The 19,068-nt window shown below is 44.2% G+C and overlaps 1 protein-coding gene across 2 annotated transcripts in view; it reads right to left on the bottom strand.

The window, feature by feature from the left end:
- The window catches only part of rabgap1l (RAB GTPase activating protein 1-like), a 97,591-nt gene that overhangs the window by 18,099 nt on the left and 60,424 nt on the right, over positions 1 to 19,068 (bottom strand). For both annotated transcript variants that reach the window (XM_085386428.1, XM_085386429.1), the window contains exons 15-19: positions 15,775 to 15,849; positions 14,394 to 14,519; positions 11,237 to 11,380; positions 5,638 to 5,679; positions 507 to 635 (exon numbers count right to left, since the gene is read on the bottom strand). In XM_085386428.1, the coding sequence (XP_085242554.1) occupies positions 507 to 635; positions 5,638 to 5,679; positions 11,237 to 11,380; positions 14,394 to 14,519; positions 15,775 to 15,849 (516 nt within the window). The remainder of the gene's footprint in view (positions 1 to 506; positions 636 to 5,637; positions 5,680 to 11,236; positions 11,381 to 14,393; positions 14,520 to 15,774; positions 15,850 to 19,068) is intronic.

Below are 19,068 nucleotides of genomic sequence, written 5' to 3'. Positions count from 1 at the left end.
AGAAACTGCACTGTGTTTAACCTCTCTGGCCTGGTGCTCCAGATACTTCCACCTACTGCACATCACTTCATTAGAGCGTTCTGACTGACAGCACAGGGCTCAGTTCCTTCCTGCTTCACAGTGAGTGATGCTTTTTACATTTCAGGATGGCTTTCAATACCCAGAATGAGACAACGTAATCACTAATGTTCCTTAAAGTACAGCATTTAGTCACAGCTCACCTCTGCAGAGCGTGGTGCACGTGAAACACGAGTAACCCTGCTGTGGCACATGAATAAGCAGCTCAGCGAGTGCGATACCGCTGCAGGCCACCTGAGAGAGAGTGCACTGTGTACAAACCACGGGTGCTGCTGTGGTCCAGACTACCACAGGCTACAACCACATACAGCAGCCAGAACTGCACCTCTGACTCATCTGGCTCAGTGGATACAAGATTTACATGAATACCCTTGCATTATGTGCAAAGGCCTTGTGTGTTTGTACACACTTGCACAACTGTCTCTTACCTTGATGTTGCAGGCCTGCTCCATGAGCCTTCGGGCGTTCTCTGCAGCTCTGTATCGTTTGGGGAGCTGGACTCTGAAAAACTTGAGAGCCCCCTCGAAGTCTGCCTGCAACAGGTCCTCTTTAGACGTCTGGAAGGAGACGAGGAGGAGTGGGAGGAGAGAGAACAACAAGGGATAATTAATGAGACACAAACATCTTAATGAGAGTTTTATACTCAAAGACTAAGAACCAGTGATAATACAGAGAAAACTGTAGTTACACACTTAACTTGTTGTAAGCATTCCCTTACGTGTTAGAGCTCTTATTGTAAAACAATAGTTACACTGTAGTTTTATAAAATGATATTTCCTGTGCAGCCAGTTACTTTTAATCATCTCTAAGCAAAGGCTGAGAACTCTCAGTCCATCGGAGTCCTGCTGTGCTAATCCCATGCTGCTCTCCTCCTTCAGCACCTTGTTTATGCAGCAGCATGAGAACCATTTGTAACTCCCATATTTAAACTCTTCACCCCTTGAAATCCCTGATAGGAATGACCACTGAAGCTCTTTTCTGTCATTTTTCAAGCCTCTGATGGGAGACGAGAGGTGACACGTCCTCACGAAACTCAGCGGCTTTCTTTTCCAGTTCCTATTCTAATGGTCATCAAACCACGCGTTTACTGACACATACCGAGGCGTCGAACATCATCTTTATGGGGTAAAGAGATCACAGAGTATTTAATAACACAACAATACCGCCACCCTGTGGTGAGAAGATGCAAAGACACCAGAATCTGTGTCGAGCGTGTGCTTTGAGATCAGAGAGCGTTTTCCTTGTAAGATTATTTTTTGTTCCATTTCTGCAGACGGAATAAACGTGGAGGTGACATCAGGCAGCAAACAAACAGCTCGTGCTGTAAAGGAAATTTCAAGCAGTCAGCTGCATGTACGCAACATGACCAGCAAGGCATCACAGCGACAGATACAACTACTAAATGAATTCATAAACTGAGACTGCATTTTAAAAGGCACACGTTCCCATTTCCCCACAAACTCTTCCCCCATTAAAAACACTCTGGTCTAACTGGTCTAACAGTCAACCACCACTCCATCCCTGCATCGCTCTCTCACCGCCAGCAGCCTGGGGACGAAGAGCCGGTGTCCCATCCCAAGAAGGTCCATGACCCTGCAGAAAGAGTCTGGTGAGGCCTGACTGCCGTGGGCCCTCTCTTCCGTCTTTCCCTCGCCATCTTCCACTGCTTTGCAAACTGCTGGAAGGGGCAAATGTGGGGTCAGGACTGGTACAGGAGGAGGAGAGGGCGGTGGAGAGCGTGGAGGAGATGGAGGTGGGGTGGGACAGGGTGAGGGAGAGGGAGAGGGGTGGTCCCGCTCCGGGGCCAGGATGGAAGATGACTCCAGCGTGTCGTCTAGATGCCCAGGAGTTTCCTGTGTTGTTGGAGTAGACGAGGAGGAGCGTGGGAACCTCCGTTCTTAGCTCAGTGTCAAAAAGTGTTGAGGTTCTGGTGAATGAGGAGAGAGCAGCTGCTATTTGCACGCCGTGGCAGCCCGGCGTTCAGGAGGGCAGGTGGAAACGAATGGAAGACGAGCTCAATGAAACACAGCAACTCGGCAGCCGGCGCTTCGACGTCCAGGACACGTGACGTTCAGATCGATCCAGTTCATCCGGGCAACGCAGACTATCAACACGTGGACAAGACGTTGGCGGAGGCCGCTCAGCTTGTACCACTGTCAGAGCCCGGCGCCGGCCCTCCGGTGCGACGCAATCACAGTCAGGAAACGATGTGTTGGCGCTGCTTTCCACATAATGCTGAGTCTTTCAGCTACCTGCCAGACTTGCTTTGAAACCCAATCACACGACCCACTCTCATCTTCTTCCCCTGGCAAACTCCCTCTAACCAATTCCAATCCAGCGTACTGTTGCCTGGCAACAAAGCTGCTCAACACGTGGGGTGCTTCTCCAGCAAACGGCGGCACTGGATAAGAACGCCACCTTTTTGTATTTTTCCCTTCGCTGACTTCAAAGACACGGAGAAAATCTGGCTCCGGCTGCACGGCGGCGTGGCCTTAATGCTCGAGGCTCAGCGCGTGAGCGATGACACATCAAAGCAGTCGATACGTTTGTACCCACTTTGCAAATGGAGCTTCGCCGAGGTCTGATTTCTCTGAAATGACCGTGAAATAAACAGCACTGATCTCTTTGTGTGCCCTCCACGCCTGGACAGGCGGTCCTAGCGAAAAAGCAGAAAAGGACGAGATGTGGTCCGTTTGGAACGTGGCGCGTTTGCGCCCGCAGGAGACGATGCGCTGCGTGTTTGAGTTAGAGTACGGCTGAGCGGATGCTGAACTCACTGACTCACACGCAAACCAGTGATGCATGAAAACCAAGATGGAAAAATGGAACAGAACAGAAAGTGTGTGACGACAGCCTCCTTCAGCTCTTCACCGGTGTAAGACTTTCAATTCTGCACAAATCCAAACCACAGCAAGCAGCAGCCTAGTTCACAGCGCGAGCCTGGACTCCTGCTTCTGCCCTCAGCAGATTTCTATCAGCAGGAGCAGCCGTGCATCCGGTCTGTATTTGTCAGTAGATTTTTGAGCTCAGGAGCTGCCTCCTTTAGGTAGAAAGTCCTTTCTCGTTGCTCTGAACAGCACCGACTCACTGAACGAGGGTACGAGTGGGTGTTGGATCTGCAGGAGTCTCTGCCTTGGCCAGCAGCTGGGACCAGGCAACGCAATGAAGCCACGCCACAGTGTTTCCAACCTTCAACCTCTCTGTACTTGTGATGCTAGGAGCTAATAGCTATCAGTAGCAGGGGCGGCTCCGTTGCAGAGGTCTGGCTGGTGGACGGAGGTAGCGTGTTGGACAGATACATATCCAACCAGAGAAAAGGAGGAGGTAGAGGTAGTGGAGCAGGAGGTAAAGAAGATGGGGAACGAGGAAGTGAGTGAAAGTAAAGGCTCCGAGCAGGCATCCACGGCAGGAAAGGATAAAGAGCAAAAAGAGCAAAACATAAAATCACAGACACACACAGCTTTTCTCCTTCAGGTCCAGATCGCTAACGTTATCTCTTATGCCCCTGCTGTGATGTGGATGTGGCGACTAAGCCGGAGAGGGAGGGAGGGAGGCGAACACAGATGGAGGGAGGGGTGATGAGAGCGAGGAAGAGTGCAGGATGGATGGAGGGAGGAGGAGGGAGCCTCTGGGGAGAATGCCGTCATGCCCGGCCAATTAGAAAGAGGCAGTGGAAGCCCCTACCACACTCCTCCCTCCTCACATCCTCGTTTGTTCTCCATTTCCAACCATCGTATCCACCGCATCTTTCTCTCTGACACAGAATAACTGATGACCAGCACACAGAGGAGGAGGGCTTTTCAGAAACCAGCCATCCTTAATTTTAACCAGAGAAAAAATAAAAGCACAGCCATTGCCTCATTAGTATCTGAAAGCTTCTTATTACTGTCATCATAATCATTGTTATTATTGTTATTCAACTATATGAGTGCAAGTTAATTTATTTATTCTAGTATTTTAAATGCAGACCTTATTCGTTTGTGTGGACTGATCGATAATAAACACGGGTAACTAATCGGTAAAAGTAAAATATTGATCATGGCATAAGAAGTTCAAACGCAGCCATGAAGTTTCTTCTGGGATCACAGGAAAGATAAAGAAAAGACAGAAAACTTTCCTGGTTGTTCCATCATTTTATCACACGCTTGTGTAAAATTCAGCCCTTTCACACTCCGGCTGTGTAAAAAAGAGGAAAGAAGGTGAGGCTGTTTATGCCAGACTTCATCTGTTTACCTGGAAACTGTCAGCCAGTGTAATTACGAGCCAGCTAACAGAGATTTGTTGTCACAAAATGAAAAACTTGTACCTGAACAGTACTGAGAACAGAGGAGGTCCCATCAAATTACTGCCCACACTGAACAGCCAGACACAGGCGTGCTCTATGACACAGTCATCCCACCAAAACTCACTGATCTATCCCACCACAAACAGAGAAAATAACAACAAGTAGTAATTCTTCACCCCTGTGCTTGGACAACAAAAACATGCAAACCATTTGGTATTTAAAAAAGCAAAAAATAAAAAAAGAAGCCCCAAATTTTAACCAATTTAAAATCAACCAAACATGTTATTAACTAGCATACTAGGTAATAATACTAATCCCTTAAATCAAAGACAAACAGTTTCCTGGTCTGTACGTGGACAGTCTGTGACCCAGCCGTCTGGTTCCTGTGATTGAGAACGAAAATGATTAAATATGTAACTTTTGTCTCCCCCTTCTGGCAGTAAGTGTGATTACACAAACACTGTCGATCGTGCTGTTGAAGAAAACCTGCAGCTTTTCTTCTCTCTTGTTTTTTTAAATCTGGAATATCCTTACATTTTTCACCCATGGACTCCATGACACTCAAGCCAACTGCATCTCACCCCGTCTCTGGTAAACCAATGAATGAATGAATCAAACCAACCCATCCGATAAAATACAAAAGCATCAACAGCTCATCTAAAACTCTGCTACATTTCAAATGACCACAAATTGTTTAGCTCAGTGTGGTTTTTCTCCTCTGTCAAATCTGCAGCCTTTACTGTAAGAACTCAATAATAATAATAATAATAATAATAATAATAATAATAATAATAATAATAATAATAATAGATTGCATTTATATAGCGCTTTTCGGGGCCCTCAAAGCGTTTTACAATGCCACTATTCATTCACTCTCACATTCACACACTGGTGGAGGCAGCTACAGGTGTAGCCACAGCTGCCCTGGGGCAGACTGACAGAAGCGAGGCTGCCATATCGCACCATCGACCCCTCTGACCAACACCAGTAGGTGGTAGGTGAAGCGTCTTACCCAAGGACACGACGGCAGAGACTGTTGTCTCGAGACTAACCATTTGCTTTCTATGGACAAACCACATGAAGTGTATGCAACTAATGCAACCAGCTTCCTCTCTTCCAGATGCAGTTTGTGATTTGACCACTAGGAGGGGACAGATGTAAACAAATGCCTCTTGTTGCAATCCGGCCTGCATGTGCTTTGATTTGCACTTTGGGCTTCCTACATGTGCAGAGACTGATTTAAACACAGATGTACAAAGAAAGTGAGGACTAACCTTGAGCAGGGCGAGGGCTACGTTGAAGATGATGTTCAGTCCCTGAAAGAGAAGAACTATTTGTGAAAACAGAAACAATAGAAACAGCTACATTCATTTGCATGTGTCGTTGTTAAAAGCCACTTTAGCAATTTTAAACTTGATGCTGCACTTTGGAGCTGTAAAAATGAAAATCTGCAAACAGCGAACAGAGTCACATTTTTCTGAAACAATACTTCAATCTCGAGTTCTGCAAGAATCACTGCCACAGTAAACAAAAAGAAACCGTCGGCTCCACTTCTCAGCTTTTGCTCAGGTCAGGATAACCTCAGCTTCTTATTTTCTATTTTTCATACCCACACCTTTATAAACACACGATCACAGTGATGGATGCTCTGTTCACAAGCACAAGTACAGTTTAACTGTTCATCATAGCAATGCTGGACATGCAATTTACTATCAATCAAGGAGCGCCAACACAACTTTATAAATATTTTCACAGACGAGCAGATGTGTGAGCTGAACATGGTCTTTTACAATTAGCTTATCAGTATTTATTTAGCGATGCCACAGAGCACCTTTCAGTTCAGCATAAAATTTGTAGGAAACACAAATTTCCTTTTATCGTCTGATGAGTACTCTACGAATGATTCTGCAGCTGCAGCACAAAGAAACCGAAATACAAGCTTCACAGGGTAGAGCCAATCCAGAGGCGCAGAGTGCTGCTTAAAAACAAACGCCCCTTTCTTTTATATATAATGTGCATATTTTGTTGTATTATTTCGACCATTTCTTCATACAGTGCTTGTAATTTTGACCAAAAGAAAGAAAATGTAATGCGAATGCAAACTCTGCATGGGAACACCCATCTCCTTGGTCTCTGTGACAACCAGTTCACATGGCAACACAGAGCTAAAAATATCTGAGCAGCTCTAAAAATATCTGAAGAAAGAGAAAAGAGGGGGAGCTCTGCCTCCACACACCTATCTGTGCAGGCCTCAAGATGGCGCTAGAGTGCTGAGGCATGAGCAATGGCGTGTTTGGGAGGAGAGATTATCTCGAACTGTGTGTTCAAGCAGGGACAAGAGAGAAACATCCATAGACGGGGAGATACTAAACTGGGGAGAGAAGATCTATCTATCTATATCTAGAGAGATTATAGATATAGAGCGAGGGGAATGATCAGCATACATTTCTAAGGAGACCATCAAATAAAGACAGCAGCTGAGACAAAGAGAGTGATTAACAATGAGGGTCTGACAGTGACGAGGAACAATCACAAAGAAGAAGATTGTCAGAGTGAAACAAAAGAACAAAGAGTTTGTCCTGCTTTAAAACAGCGACGTACTTACAGGTTTACATACAAACAGAAAGAAAAAGAGAGCAAGAAAACAAAGATATAAAAAAAACACCACAGAAAAGTTTCAGGAAATGACAAAGTGTGAGTGCAACAAACAAAATGACAATACAAGAAAAAGATAATGGAAAGAAGAGAGGAGTGCGAGATGGTGAAAAGGATGAGGGGGGAGCATAATATCACAATGCTGCTTTAACAGGCAGATTGTCATCATGCGGCTCAATGGGTGAGAAAGACTTGGGAAACTTTTAATTGTTCTGCCTGAGGCTAACTGGGAGGCAGGAAAGGGGAGACTGGAAAAAAAGGAAGGGAAGAAGGAAGGAAGGCAGAGAGGGAGGAGGATGGAAGAAAGTTGATTTTGCATTTGATGCAATTACAGTGAGACAGTCGGTCAAAGCATTAGGAATGAAAACACTAAAATCCCACCGTCTTTATGTACTTTTATTTTTAAAATAGAGTCATTAAGTCAAATTGTAACCAAGGACGATGGCGTTGGTAACTGATAAGGTTACTTTGTGTTAAAAGTCAGAATGTGACACAGCAGGTCATACTCGCTGCACACTTACTGAATGACATGAGCAGTTCATTAGGATCTGCATGCATTAGATCAGGTGTTCCTCAGGGCTTTGTTATCGGCCCCATGCAGCCTTGTGCGTAGGCTGAAACATTACATGGCCCCCATTGTATTTCTGGTTCCACCAAGTCTATGGCAGCTACATCAGTCCCCTAATCCAGCGCTCCCCAACCTTTTTTGTGCCACGGACGGTTTAATGTCAGACAATATCTTCACGGACCGGCCTTTAAGGTGTGGCGGATAAATACAACAAAATAAAACGATACGACCACGACAAAAACTGTGCTATTTTGTAAATGTAATAACAAATGCAAATTCACTGTGTAATTGTGCAACTTTATTAGCAGCGTCCTCCTGAAAAGCGCCAACAACGCTGAGAGTAACATCCTCCTCTCTGCCCCTTAACGCTCTCTGGTCACTATGGTAACGTGTAAATATTTCTTTCAAAATAAGACGCACAACTACATCCTGGAAAAGACCCAGGGAAACAGAGTTAACGATAAAAACGATTTTTTTAAAAATGGACCGGTACCGGTCCATGGCCCGGGGGTTGGGGTCCTAACCTGTATCGTTGGTTCACCCTCAGCTGCAAACCACCTCAGTGTACGTGCAGGGCCATGTTCTGATGAAGCTTAAAGAACATCATCACAAACAGGAGTGGAGATGAGACGAAACTCCAGAGTCCACGACCCGCTGAAAACCGATTTGACTTTTTGCCAAGGACGGGAACACCGCTCTGTTAAAGGACCGACAGTTCATAACAATGACCCACCGTTGTTGGCCACGTACCCCGTAGTCCTGCTACACCGCCCACAAGATCCCCTGGGGGGCCACCGTGTAGTACTTTGCCCAATATTTGTCTTTCTGGTATTCAGATCCATCCATCCATCTTCATCCGCTTTGTCCAGGGCCGGGTCGCGGGGGCAGCAGCCTAAGCAAAGAGGCCCAGACCTCCCTCTCCCCAGCCACCTCCTCCAGCTTGTCGGGGGGAACACCAAGGCGTTCCCAGGCCAGCCGAGAGATATAATCTCTCCAGCGTGTCCTGGGTCTGCCCCGGGGCCTCCTCCCGGTGGGACATGCCTGGAACACCTCACCCAGGAGGCGCCCAGGGGGCATCCTTGTCAGATGCCCGAACCACCTCAGCTGGCTCCTTTCGATGTGAAGGAGCAGCAGCTGCTCTACTCTGAGCCCCTCCCGGATGGCCGAACTTCTCACCCTATCTCTAAGGGAGAGGCCAGCCACCCTTCGGAGGAAGCTCATTTCTGCCGCTTGTATCCGCGATCTCGTTCTTTCGGTCACTACCCACAGCTCGTGGCCATAGGTGAGGGTAGGGACGTAGATCGACCGGTAAATTGAGAGCTTCGCTTTTACACTCAGCTCCCTCTTCACCACGACGGACCGGTGCAGCGTCCGCATCACTGCAGCCGCCGCACCAATCCGTCTGTCGATCTCCGGCTCCCTTCTCCCATCACTCGCGAACAAGACCCCGAGATACTTGAACTCCTCCACTTGGGGCAGGAACTCAGCAGATATTTTGTGTAAATGACTGAAACACTGAACGGAACAGCACATTATCCCCTCTCTTCGTCTCAGTTTCCTAGTTTCTCTGCAGCTCTTCTGCAGGAGTCTCCAGAGCTGAATGTGTCTGATCTATGGATACTGGCCCACAAGTCTGTTCACTGTTTGTTGATGCTCAGTGCTCCGCTTCTCTCTCTCAGCTTTCCTCTCACTCAACCAGTCGAGGCAGATGGCTGCCCAACCTTAGCCTGGTTGTGTCAGGGGTTCCTTCTGCAAAAAGGGAGCTTCTCCTCCCCGCCGATGCCAAGTGCATTCTCAGGGGTGAAATCGCCATCGTTAACTTACCATGTAACGTGTCATGAGACGACACGGGATTATATTGTACTATAGAACCACATCCAAGACTGTTTGGCAGTGTGTGGGGTTTATTCGTCAACTTAACTCTGAAATATATATTTTTCGATATATACATATCTGAAACGTATCATATAAAGCTCCTCAGTGACGCCCGTTATTTCTGGGAATAACGCTTCTTCTGTCACGCAGATTTTGTAAGATGATAAGTGACTTGCTCATCGATCGGTATTAGGTCAGGTGGCCCTGATGATATTAGATCATTGATAGCATCGACCCTAAAAGGCCTGAGCAGAAGCATCGATGCTGTGTGCCCTTTACTTGTGGCCACTGATAACCGGGAAGTGTAGTTTGGGCTCGCCGACTCCTCCCTCACTACTCTAGTCTCCTTTCACATTCCAGAAGGGCTCGTGGAAACTGATTTGGATTTGCACGGCGGTAAAAGCACCAGCAGCTTGGCAACATCGTGTGACTCTCCTTCATAGCACAGCACTTGCTGTTTTTGTTTGGTTTTTTTAAAGGGTCAAGGTCCAGTTTATTTATACAGCACACTACCAACAGGCCATGCTGCACAAAGTGCTTACAATGTAAAATACCACTACAATAAACAAACAACAATGAAGCAGCAAAATATAGAAAAATGAATAAAATAACAACTAAAACCAAACTGTTTAGGTCAGCGCGAGTTAAAAGCAGATCTGCGAGACAGAAAGGTGATTTATTTTTTATCTCATTAAGATGTTGCACTTTTTTCCCCCATATGTCATATCCTCTTAGTATTGTATGAAAATGTCTTCTTACCCCGTTTGTACAAAATCATCTCTACACATATCATGATGAACTGTATTTCTGTAATTTCTTTATACATTTGAAGTGACCACAAAAGCCAATTATTTGGCTTCACTAGATATCTCAGGGATCTTTGTCCATGTGCCAAAGCTTTTTTTTTGTGCAGATCTAATATCAGGAGGAAGACTATTCCAGAGTCTGGGACCTGCCACAGAGCAGGCCGTGGAATAGTTAAGGTTAGTTTGGACAAACAAACAGGAGCTCAGACCGGTGAGAAGGGGCTCGGCCGTTCAGTGATTTTAAACAAAAATTACGATTTTAAATTGGATCGTGTAAAGAACAGGAAGTCAGTGTGGAGAGGCCAACACCGGGGTTACAGGCTCCTTCACTTTAGTGCCAGTCGCAGTCGAGCAGCTGCATTTTGGACCAACTGGAGACGGTAAAGAGAGGCTTGGTCCAAACCAGATACAGAGAACTGCAGTAGTCCAGTCGGCAAGTAATGAACACATGAATAACACGTCCAAAGACATCAGCTGGAAGGTGTGGCTTTACCTTGGTTCACACAGTTTAAAGGAACATCAAGGTGCACATTGAGGTTTTTAACATTTGCCTTACAATAGGGAGCTAAGGGTCCCAGAGCCCCGTCACTCTGCTTATTAACGATTAATGATCGACGGGTATTATCTGACAACACACCTGCCGGCTGAGGGCTGAGGGGTAATAAAAACTGCTTGGAGGAATATATTTCTGTGGAGCTAGCAGAACTTGCAGCATACATTACTTCTGAGCATTTTCCACATCACAGCAATGAAGCCAGGCATTTTTAGAAGAGCTGTTTTCAGCAGTCTTTGTGGACATCCAACCCTCTCCTCTAATACCCTTCTCCTGACCCCTCGTAACCGCCTTTCTATCCACTTTCAACTGATTTCCTGTTTCCAGACAGTTGAGCATCGCCTTACTGGACTCTGGACAATGTAGACTAAAGCCCTCTCCCCATGTAATCAGTATAACAAGTGCACTGACGTTACCTCGCAGAGCAGCAGGTCGGTGATGTGAAAAACCATGCACAGGGGGAATTTGGCGGTGAAGAGCGTTAGGAACCACTGGGAGGCGTACATGTGTGCCTCCAGGTTCAGGTTTTGGAAGTGGGACCACAGATCTGGAAGTTGTTCCTGTAGGAGAAGCAAAAAGGGGAACTTGTGAGATAAAACAGCACTTACAAACAGATAAAGATGTGGCTCTGCTTGTCATTTCAATTTTACATTATTTCATTTTTGCTCCTGTTTTATTAAATCATGCTGTCTCACTGAGATGGTAATCTCTCCCAAGAGACCCACAACTAAGAAAAAACTAAATAAATAAATACATTTTAAAAAGACACATAACATAATACAGTATTATATCACAGCTGCCAAACAGACCAGGAGATTGGTTTGACATTAGACATGTTTTTAATGTTGTACAGAAAAAATACAATCATACAGTTAAAAATCTAAAGACACTAAAATAAATGTATTTTATTTGTGTTCTTAGTGTTTTTACAACCTTTGTTCCAGTTACTTTTAGCTTTGAGTGTTCGAGCACATACAGTGAACCACAGAGTTCATTGGACAACACTTATATCTGACATCATAATGTATTTTTCGGACCATAAGGCGCATTAATCAAAACAAAACAGTCAGATAAGTCAAACTTTACTCAGCTCATTCTTCTTGCTTCCTCCACTTCAGTAACATTGATTCATTAATGTTGAATTCTCTGCAGCTGCTCTATTCCCATGTTGTTGCACTATATTAATGACTAACCTCGTACTGTGGATGGATTATCTCAGTTGTTCTTCTGACTGAAGTTTGGTCCGTTTACAGCATCCTGCCATGCGATTGCATTTGTCTCTAACCATCAGGAACCTTCACGTTAACTTTTATCAAGTGGAAAAAAGTTAGCGTTCATCCTCCAGCTTCACTATGCTAATGTTGTGCTAACATAGCTGTGTTGCTAGCGGTCACGTAGCACATCATTATATAGCAGCTAGCCCAACTTCAGTAACCCTACAAACGTCACTGCTGTTTAGTTTCCTGTCTTCATTTATGTTGGAAGTGATAGCAGAGCTGTACGTTTGAATTTTTCAGAAATCTCTCAGTCAGAACATGCTATATCATGTTTAGGTGGAAGCTAGTGAGCTAACTTCCTGTTAACTTCTAACTCTGTTAAATGTCATAAATTCTGTTTTCATGGATGCCTGGATGTTAAACTTAATTTTTACACCTGGTAAAGCAGCAACACTGATCATTTTATTAAAGATGAAAGAATTTAGACAGTTTTTAACTCACAGTGATGCCACAGCATTTGTTTGACTTTGGGACCTGAAGTTGACAGAGTTTAGGACCCAGATTCAGTATATTCCTTATTATCTATAGCATTAGATATCCCTTCAACAAGTTCCATCACTGCCATCGAAGTGGACCTTTTCACTCTAAAGCCATATTGGTTATCACTTAGGAGATTATGCTTCTCAATATACTTATCAAGTCTATTAACAAATAACTTTTCTAAAATTTTTGAGAACTGTGGGAGTAGTGATATTGGCCTATAATTGGTAAACTGACATCTCTCTGTTTTTATGGATTGGAATAACTTTTGCTATTTTCACTTGTGAGGGAAACACACCAGTTCGGAAGGACAGATTACAAATGTATGCGAAAGGTTGCACTATACATTCTATAATACTTTTAACTAATATTATGTCAATACCAAAACAGTCAGTGGACTTTTTATTTTTAAATGTCTTCACAATGTTAATTATTTCTCTATGAGTTGCAGCACCAATAAACATGGAGGACACATTCTGAGTAATATGTTTATTTAGGTCATTATTATTTCTTGACTCTGGAATTTCTTTTGCTAAATTAAAGCCAACATTTACAAAGAAATCATTAAATTCATTTGCAATGTCTTTAGTTTTATCAAGCACAATATCTTTTTTTAAAATAATCTGGATAATTCTTATTATCTTATTATTATAAGGCGCACTGTCGATTTTTGAGAAAATTAAAGGATTTTAAGTGCACCTTATAGTGCGGAGAATACGGTACTCTATATTATCAGATGGTATCATTGCACTGAGCTAATGTGATTGCACTAAACCAACTGTCTTCATGCTGACGGGCGACTGCTAGCAGAGGCAGGACGGATTTAGGCGCCAAGATCAACTCGGTGGATTTAGGTTGTAATACCTGAGTGGGATGGGACATCAGCACTCATTATCCTCAAAGGAGAAAAAGCCTACACAGGCTGCAAATCTATGCTCAACTCTGAAATATAGATTTTTTTGTTTTAATGAAAGACAGGCGTCAACAAGGCAACATGTTACAGTCCAAATATGACACAATAACTGGCTACGTCCTCTAAAGCACGAGTAGACTCAAACTTACCGAGTTAAAGTCTTTTTCTGTTTAGTGCACTGGTTCATGCATTTAATCAGTAATTATTAAACAGCTCCATTATGAGGAAAGTACCAATGCTGGAAAATGAAATCTAGTGTAAATGAATGGTCCTTGAGACTGGTCTGTATCACAAGTGAACTTCATGGCATTTAAGTCAAGAAGCAGACAGATGGGATCGATTTTAATGTCGAGCTGTAACTGCACGGCCTCTGAGCCACAATCATTCAAATTTCTGCAACTAAGTAGTGAGATCAAAAAATGTGTTGCAAATGACCAAAGACAACAAAGGCAACTAAGTGGAAAGAGCTATTCCCGCATGCTAGGTGACTCGCAGCTCTAACAGAGCTCGTAATCAGCAGCAAACTGTCCTTGATTTGTAAAAAATGAAGGTAGGCCTGAGTCCTGTGTAAAAACAATCACGTCCAAGCTGACTACGACTCCCAAAGTGAATCCACTTTCCAAAAACAGCTTTTAAAATACTCCCAAACACAGTCAAGACTGATATATGCTTTAATCTGAAGCTTAACCCAATTCATATTTACTCATTTCACCGACTACGGTCCAAAGTGAAGCTTATTAAGCTCCAAATAAAAAGTAGCCCAGAATGAGGGAGCAGGTCGTGCACAACAGCAACATGACAGACAAAACTAAACCTACAAACAGAAAGCAGTGTGATGCAGACCGTCCTTCCTGTCGGGGTCCCATTGATTGATTTAAAAATGTAAAAGGTTGCTCGACTAACCTGCATCAGCCTCTCCAGCTGGTAGAACTTGCAGTGAAGATCTTCAAAGTTGTTCTTGTAGAGAGCTCTCAGGCCATATTCATACATGATTTTTACCAAAACACAAAAGGCCTGCTCCTCGGGCATCTGAAATCATGTGGATAACCTCAATCAGCAACACTTTGGAAAAATGACAACAGCTAAATATCCGAAATGTGTTCCTGCTGACACAAAAGGACAGAGCAGCTCCCTCGAGAAGACTCAAACATGGCCGTCACCTAACAGTGGAGGGAAACAGTGCAGCTGTGGAAGATGCGACTAAAACAAGTTTCATGTGTGTGCATGTGTGAAGACGAGGAGCAGGAGAGAACGCTTAACGCTGTGCTCGTCTCTCGGTGTGTGCACGGCTTCTCTCCTTCACGTGCACGCTCTCACAGACTGTGAGGTGATATTTAATCAGAGTGACAGTATGTGTTTGGGACTGAATGGGCTCCTGCAGGTAAACCTGAGCCTCTATTAATATTCCTGACATCTCCTCTATAACCTCTCCCTCCTCCCTCTATTACACGCCGCCTCCTCCTCCTCCTCCTCCTGTGTAACCCCTCTTTCTTACACTGCTGCTGTCCCCTTTATCTTTACAGCCTTCTCCTCCTCTATAACTTTTTCCTTGTGTCCTCCTTCTGCAGCCAGCTCCTCACCTTCACATGCCTTCAACAAACGTGCAGCTCTTGTGCACATCTCTCCGACCTCATCCCTACTCCTCTCTCCCACGACATCTCACTCCTCTTTAACCTCTGCTGCCCTCGCCATTTGGACTTTGACCAAACTTCCACAGCTCTCTTACCCCATGTGTCAACTCCACTGTCTGTCCTTCATGTGTCCTCTAAAAACTTGCTCACATCAAATTTGAGGTAATATTTGTACAAAGTCACTTTACACACAGCATGCAGGTACTATAAACATGGATTTGTGACCTTGAACGTGTGTGTGAAAGGAATCGATTCTCTCACTCCTTCTCTTCATCCACATCATCTCATTCAGTGTGTTATATTACCCTGCTGCTTTATTATACTTTGTACAAGCCAGGAAACTGTTTGTAGAGACAGTAAAGTCTCGGTGCAGGAGCACGCTGCTCGTGTTAACCTTGATCATTTGTTTGAGTGCCATCTGCAGATGTAGGAGAATCAAGGTTACATTTAAGCAGCGACAGAAAGCTTTTATTCTGAAAGCCAGGGAGAAACACTGCAGGCAAATTCTTTTGCAAATGCACAACGAGTCTGTGTAAAAGTCATAAATGAATATGCATGAGCACAAGCATGTGTTTAGCAAACAGTGCTAACTGGTGCGTTGGATCATCTGATGTACAGTGAACAGCTGATGGATGGATGAGAAGTTTACTTACATGTAAGAGGAGAACAGCAGCGAGGAACGACTGACCCTGGCAGTAACCAATTTCCTCATCGTAGACCGAGTAGGCCTGCAGGAAAACAGCAAATGACAAAAGACAGAAACCAGTTCCATTAGGTTCCTCCCATCAGCAGCACGAGTATCTGAGTCAGTTTGCTTAAAATGCAAAATGCAACAGCGTAGTGTTAAAACCTTTATTAAGATCATTTCTTGTACTGTGCTGCAGCCTGCTGCTCGCATTAACCATAAAACAACTTCATCAGCCACAGCTGAACAAGCCCAGTGTGTTATGGAGCAGCTTACATTGTTCTGAGCCACCAGCGTCAGTCTGGTGCTACATCACCTTCCAGCATTCAGATTCAGTGTTTTCAGAGTCGGATGCAACTTCACTGTTCTGACTTTGTGCAGCTCTTTCTGGAGCTTTAACATCTACCATGTTTTCTTGCATCTAAAAGGAAAAATCTAATATTTACCTGTGAAAACTAATTAGCTGGCAGAGCAAAACCCTTAGAGCCGAAAAATCTGCATCGTTGAGGCCACATTTAACAGTAGCACAGTGCCATTAAGCTTTGATGCGAGTATGAGGTTTGGGGCCAAAGTGCTGTGTAACGAGACGATCAGCCACGGTGAGAAGGCATTAACAGTACAACTAGCTGTTTGTTTTAAATAAAAGCTGACTTATTTTGGACCCACCCAGGTGTTAACCAGGCACACTGGAACTGATAAGAGTATATCATCTTTGCAATCGACTGGACGCCGCTATGAGGGTTTCTGTGACATTGCTGGATGGTTAAGACTTTATTTATATTCAGGCTTAAAAACAAAAATCCGTGTTCCCTTTTATTATCCAGGTAAATCAGGAAACCTAATAAGATCTGCTGACAACTGCTATCTATTACCAAACTTTGCAAGCTCACAGCAAAGGAACCCACAAACTGGACAACAGAAAACTGGAAAAAGGCTGGCTGGTCTGAAGAGTCTCTGCCGCAGCATTCAGATGGTAGCGTCACAATTTAGAGTAAAAACATGAAAGACTGGATCCTGATTTGTATCAGCGGTTCAGGCTGGTGATGGTGTGGGGTGTATTTTCTTGGTACTAACTGAACATCATTTAAACACCACAGAGAATCGTTGCTGCCCGCGTCCATTCCCACATGACCACAATGAACCAATCTGATGGATTTTCCAGCTGAGAAATCTGCAGCAACTACGCGAGGCTATCATATCATGTTTCCAGCACCTTTTTGAATCTATGCCACAAATAATAAAAGACAAAAGGGGGGAAGTTGTACCTAACTCACAAGTGTAGGTTAAAATACACATAAGCAGAGCTACAGGACGACGCTGAAGTATAACCGAGTTGTCCTGAAAAGTGTGTTTCTTGTGACTACATGGACTGGTAACATTTGGTTTTAGTGAAAACACTTAACAAATAATCATACACCACTTCATCTTCAAAGCTTGGTGCCTTGCTCATCTCCAGTTAGTCTCAGAACACCAGCATGTATACACGGCATTACAGTTTTGCTGAGCTAAACCCCCCAAACTTAACTCTATACATCCAAAATGCATGAGCAGCTTTAAAATACTAGAATCTCTTTCATTTACCAATAACTTAAGAGCGAATGAGAATCCTGCCTGTTCTCAAACAAGGGCGGAGTATATAATAGTCTGGATTGCATAAAACTGTCATTTCAAACTGGCTCTGCACATTTAAGGTCATATTGTATTAAGCCTGAACCAGCTGGTGTTGTCCAAAAGAGTGCTCAAACTCATTTCACAGGCTGAGAAACAAAACCCACAGAAAGAGAGACGACCCACCGGCTGCAGTCACTGTTGTATGGATGTCTTTCCCCTAATTATAAATGACTATCATTTTACATTTATGTAAAATTCTGTCACCATTACTGTAAATCTTGCACGGTGGCTTAATAACATCTTATGTGAGGTCAGCGTGCACCTTTGACCTTTGTGAGTGTTTGTGCCAAATCTGAAGAAATTCTTCAGTGTTTCTTCCACAAAATGCAAAACATGTCTTACAGTAGATATGAGAGCTGGCTAGTTAGTCACTAAAGTGACTGATCCAGGAGAATAACCTTCAGATGACCATTCGGGAGAGGCAATGTCTCTGTTGGTAGCTGACACACCCCACCAATCATGCTAATGAGCCAATAGACAGGCTTTTCACCGTGTAAACAAGAAGTGACTTAAAACAATTACACTCGAGCGAAAAGAGCGATTGGACAGCTTACATTCTGGTTTGCTTACACGTGTACGGGAAGACCGGCACTAACACAGGTGTGATCCCAACACCTGCAGTAAGAGGGGCACCGCGTCTATTTTAATATCAATCACCTTGCACTCTTTGCTTATAAGCAAGTGTGCTTAAGTGACATGAAAGCTCAATGTTTGAGAGGCCAGCAGCCCCAGAACTGCGTAAGCTCCCCTTTATTAAGCAGCTGCTCGGCTGGTGAAGCGCGAGGGGAACTACAAGTCCATGAAACACTCTTTAAACCTGTTTTCTTATAATCACTCAAAAGGACGGTAACGGTTCAATATCTTCCACCGATATTTTGGCAGGATGCTCATTCGCTGGCTGGACACTGACTACAGGAGCAGTCAAACATTGGGTTCAAAGACTGTCGCCCCGTTTCCACACCTGAAAAATGAGCGTGGACGTCCAGAGCTCCACAGCTGATCGGTTCAGCTAATTTGGGGTTTGATGTGGAGGTAATGGGGAAGTCTTGTGGAGCTGTCTGGAGCGTAATCTACAAGCTGACATGCTTGATGGAGTGTGGCATTCACACGTCCCCTACTCGGCTGGGAGAAGTGCACGCTGACAGATGGATGGGGGAGGTCCTGGTGGGTGAAATCTAAATTTGTTAGCCTGAGCAGATAATAGGATCAGAGGGATTATTGCCGTCTACGAAGTATGCTCGAATCCTAATATCAAACGAGCAGATTTTTCTGTTCTAACGTGTGAAGTATACAATGGTGGAAATGTGTTGATAATCATAGTATAAAAGTCACAATGTGTGTGTGGTTGCCTCACTGCTGGCAAACAGTCTGAAGCTCCAATGAGTTTAAATTGTTGTTTTCATTTCAGGAAAGAAGCAACTTTAGAAGAGGAGCAAACTCTGATCAGAGTATCCATCACCCGAACAAAAACTAATATCCTGAAAAACATGTGCACACAAACACACCGCATTAATCTGGCTGATGAGCCATGCTTACATGATACCATGTTAACTTTCCCCTCTCTTGGTTAAAGTCCCATTTCCATGGAAAC

Source organism: Rhamphochromis longiceps, linkage group LG17 (assembly GCF_057381845.1).
Source record: "Rhamphochromis longiceps isolate RC_006_pf linkage group LG17, R_longiceps_female_GT1.1, whole genome shotgun sequence".
Classification (NCBI taxonomy): Eukaryota; Metazoa; Chordata; class Actinopteri; order Cichliformes; family Cichlidae; genus Rhamphochromis; species Rhamphochromis longiceps.
Note: the sequence above shows the minus strand (reverse complement) of the source record. Positions and strands in the feature narration are given on the sequence as shown.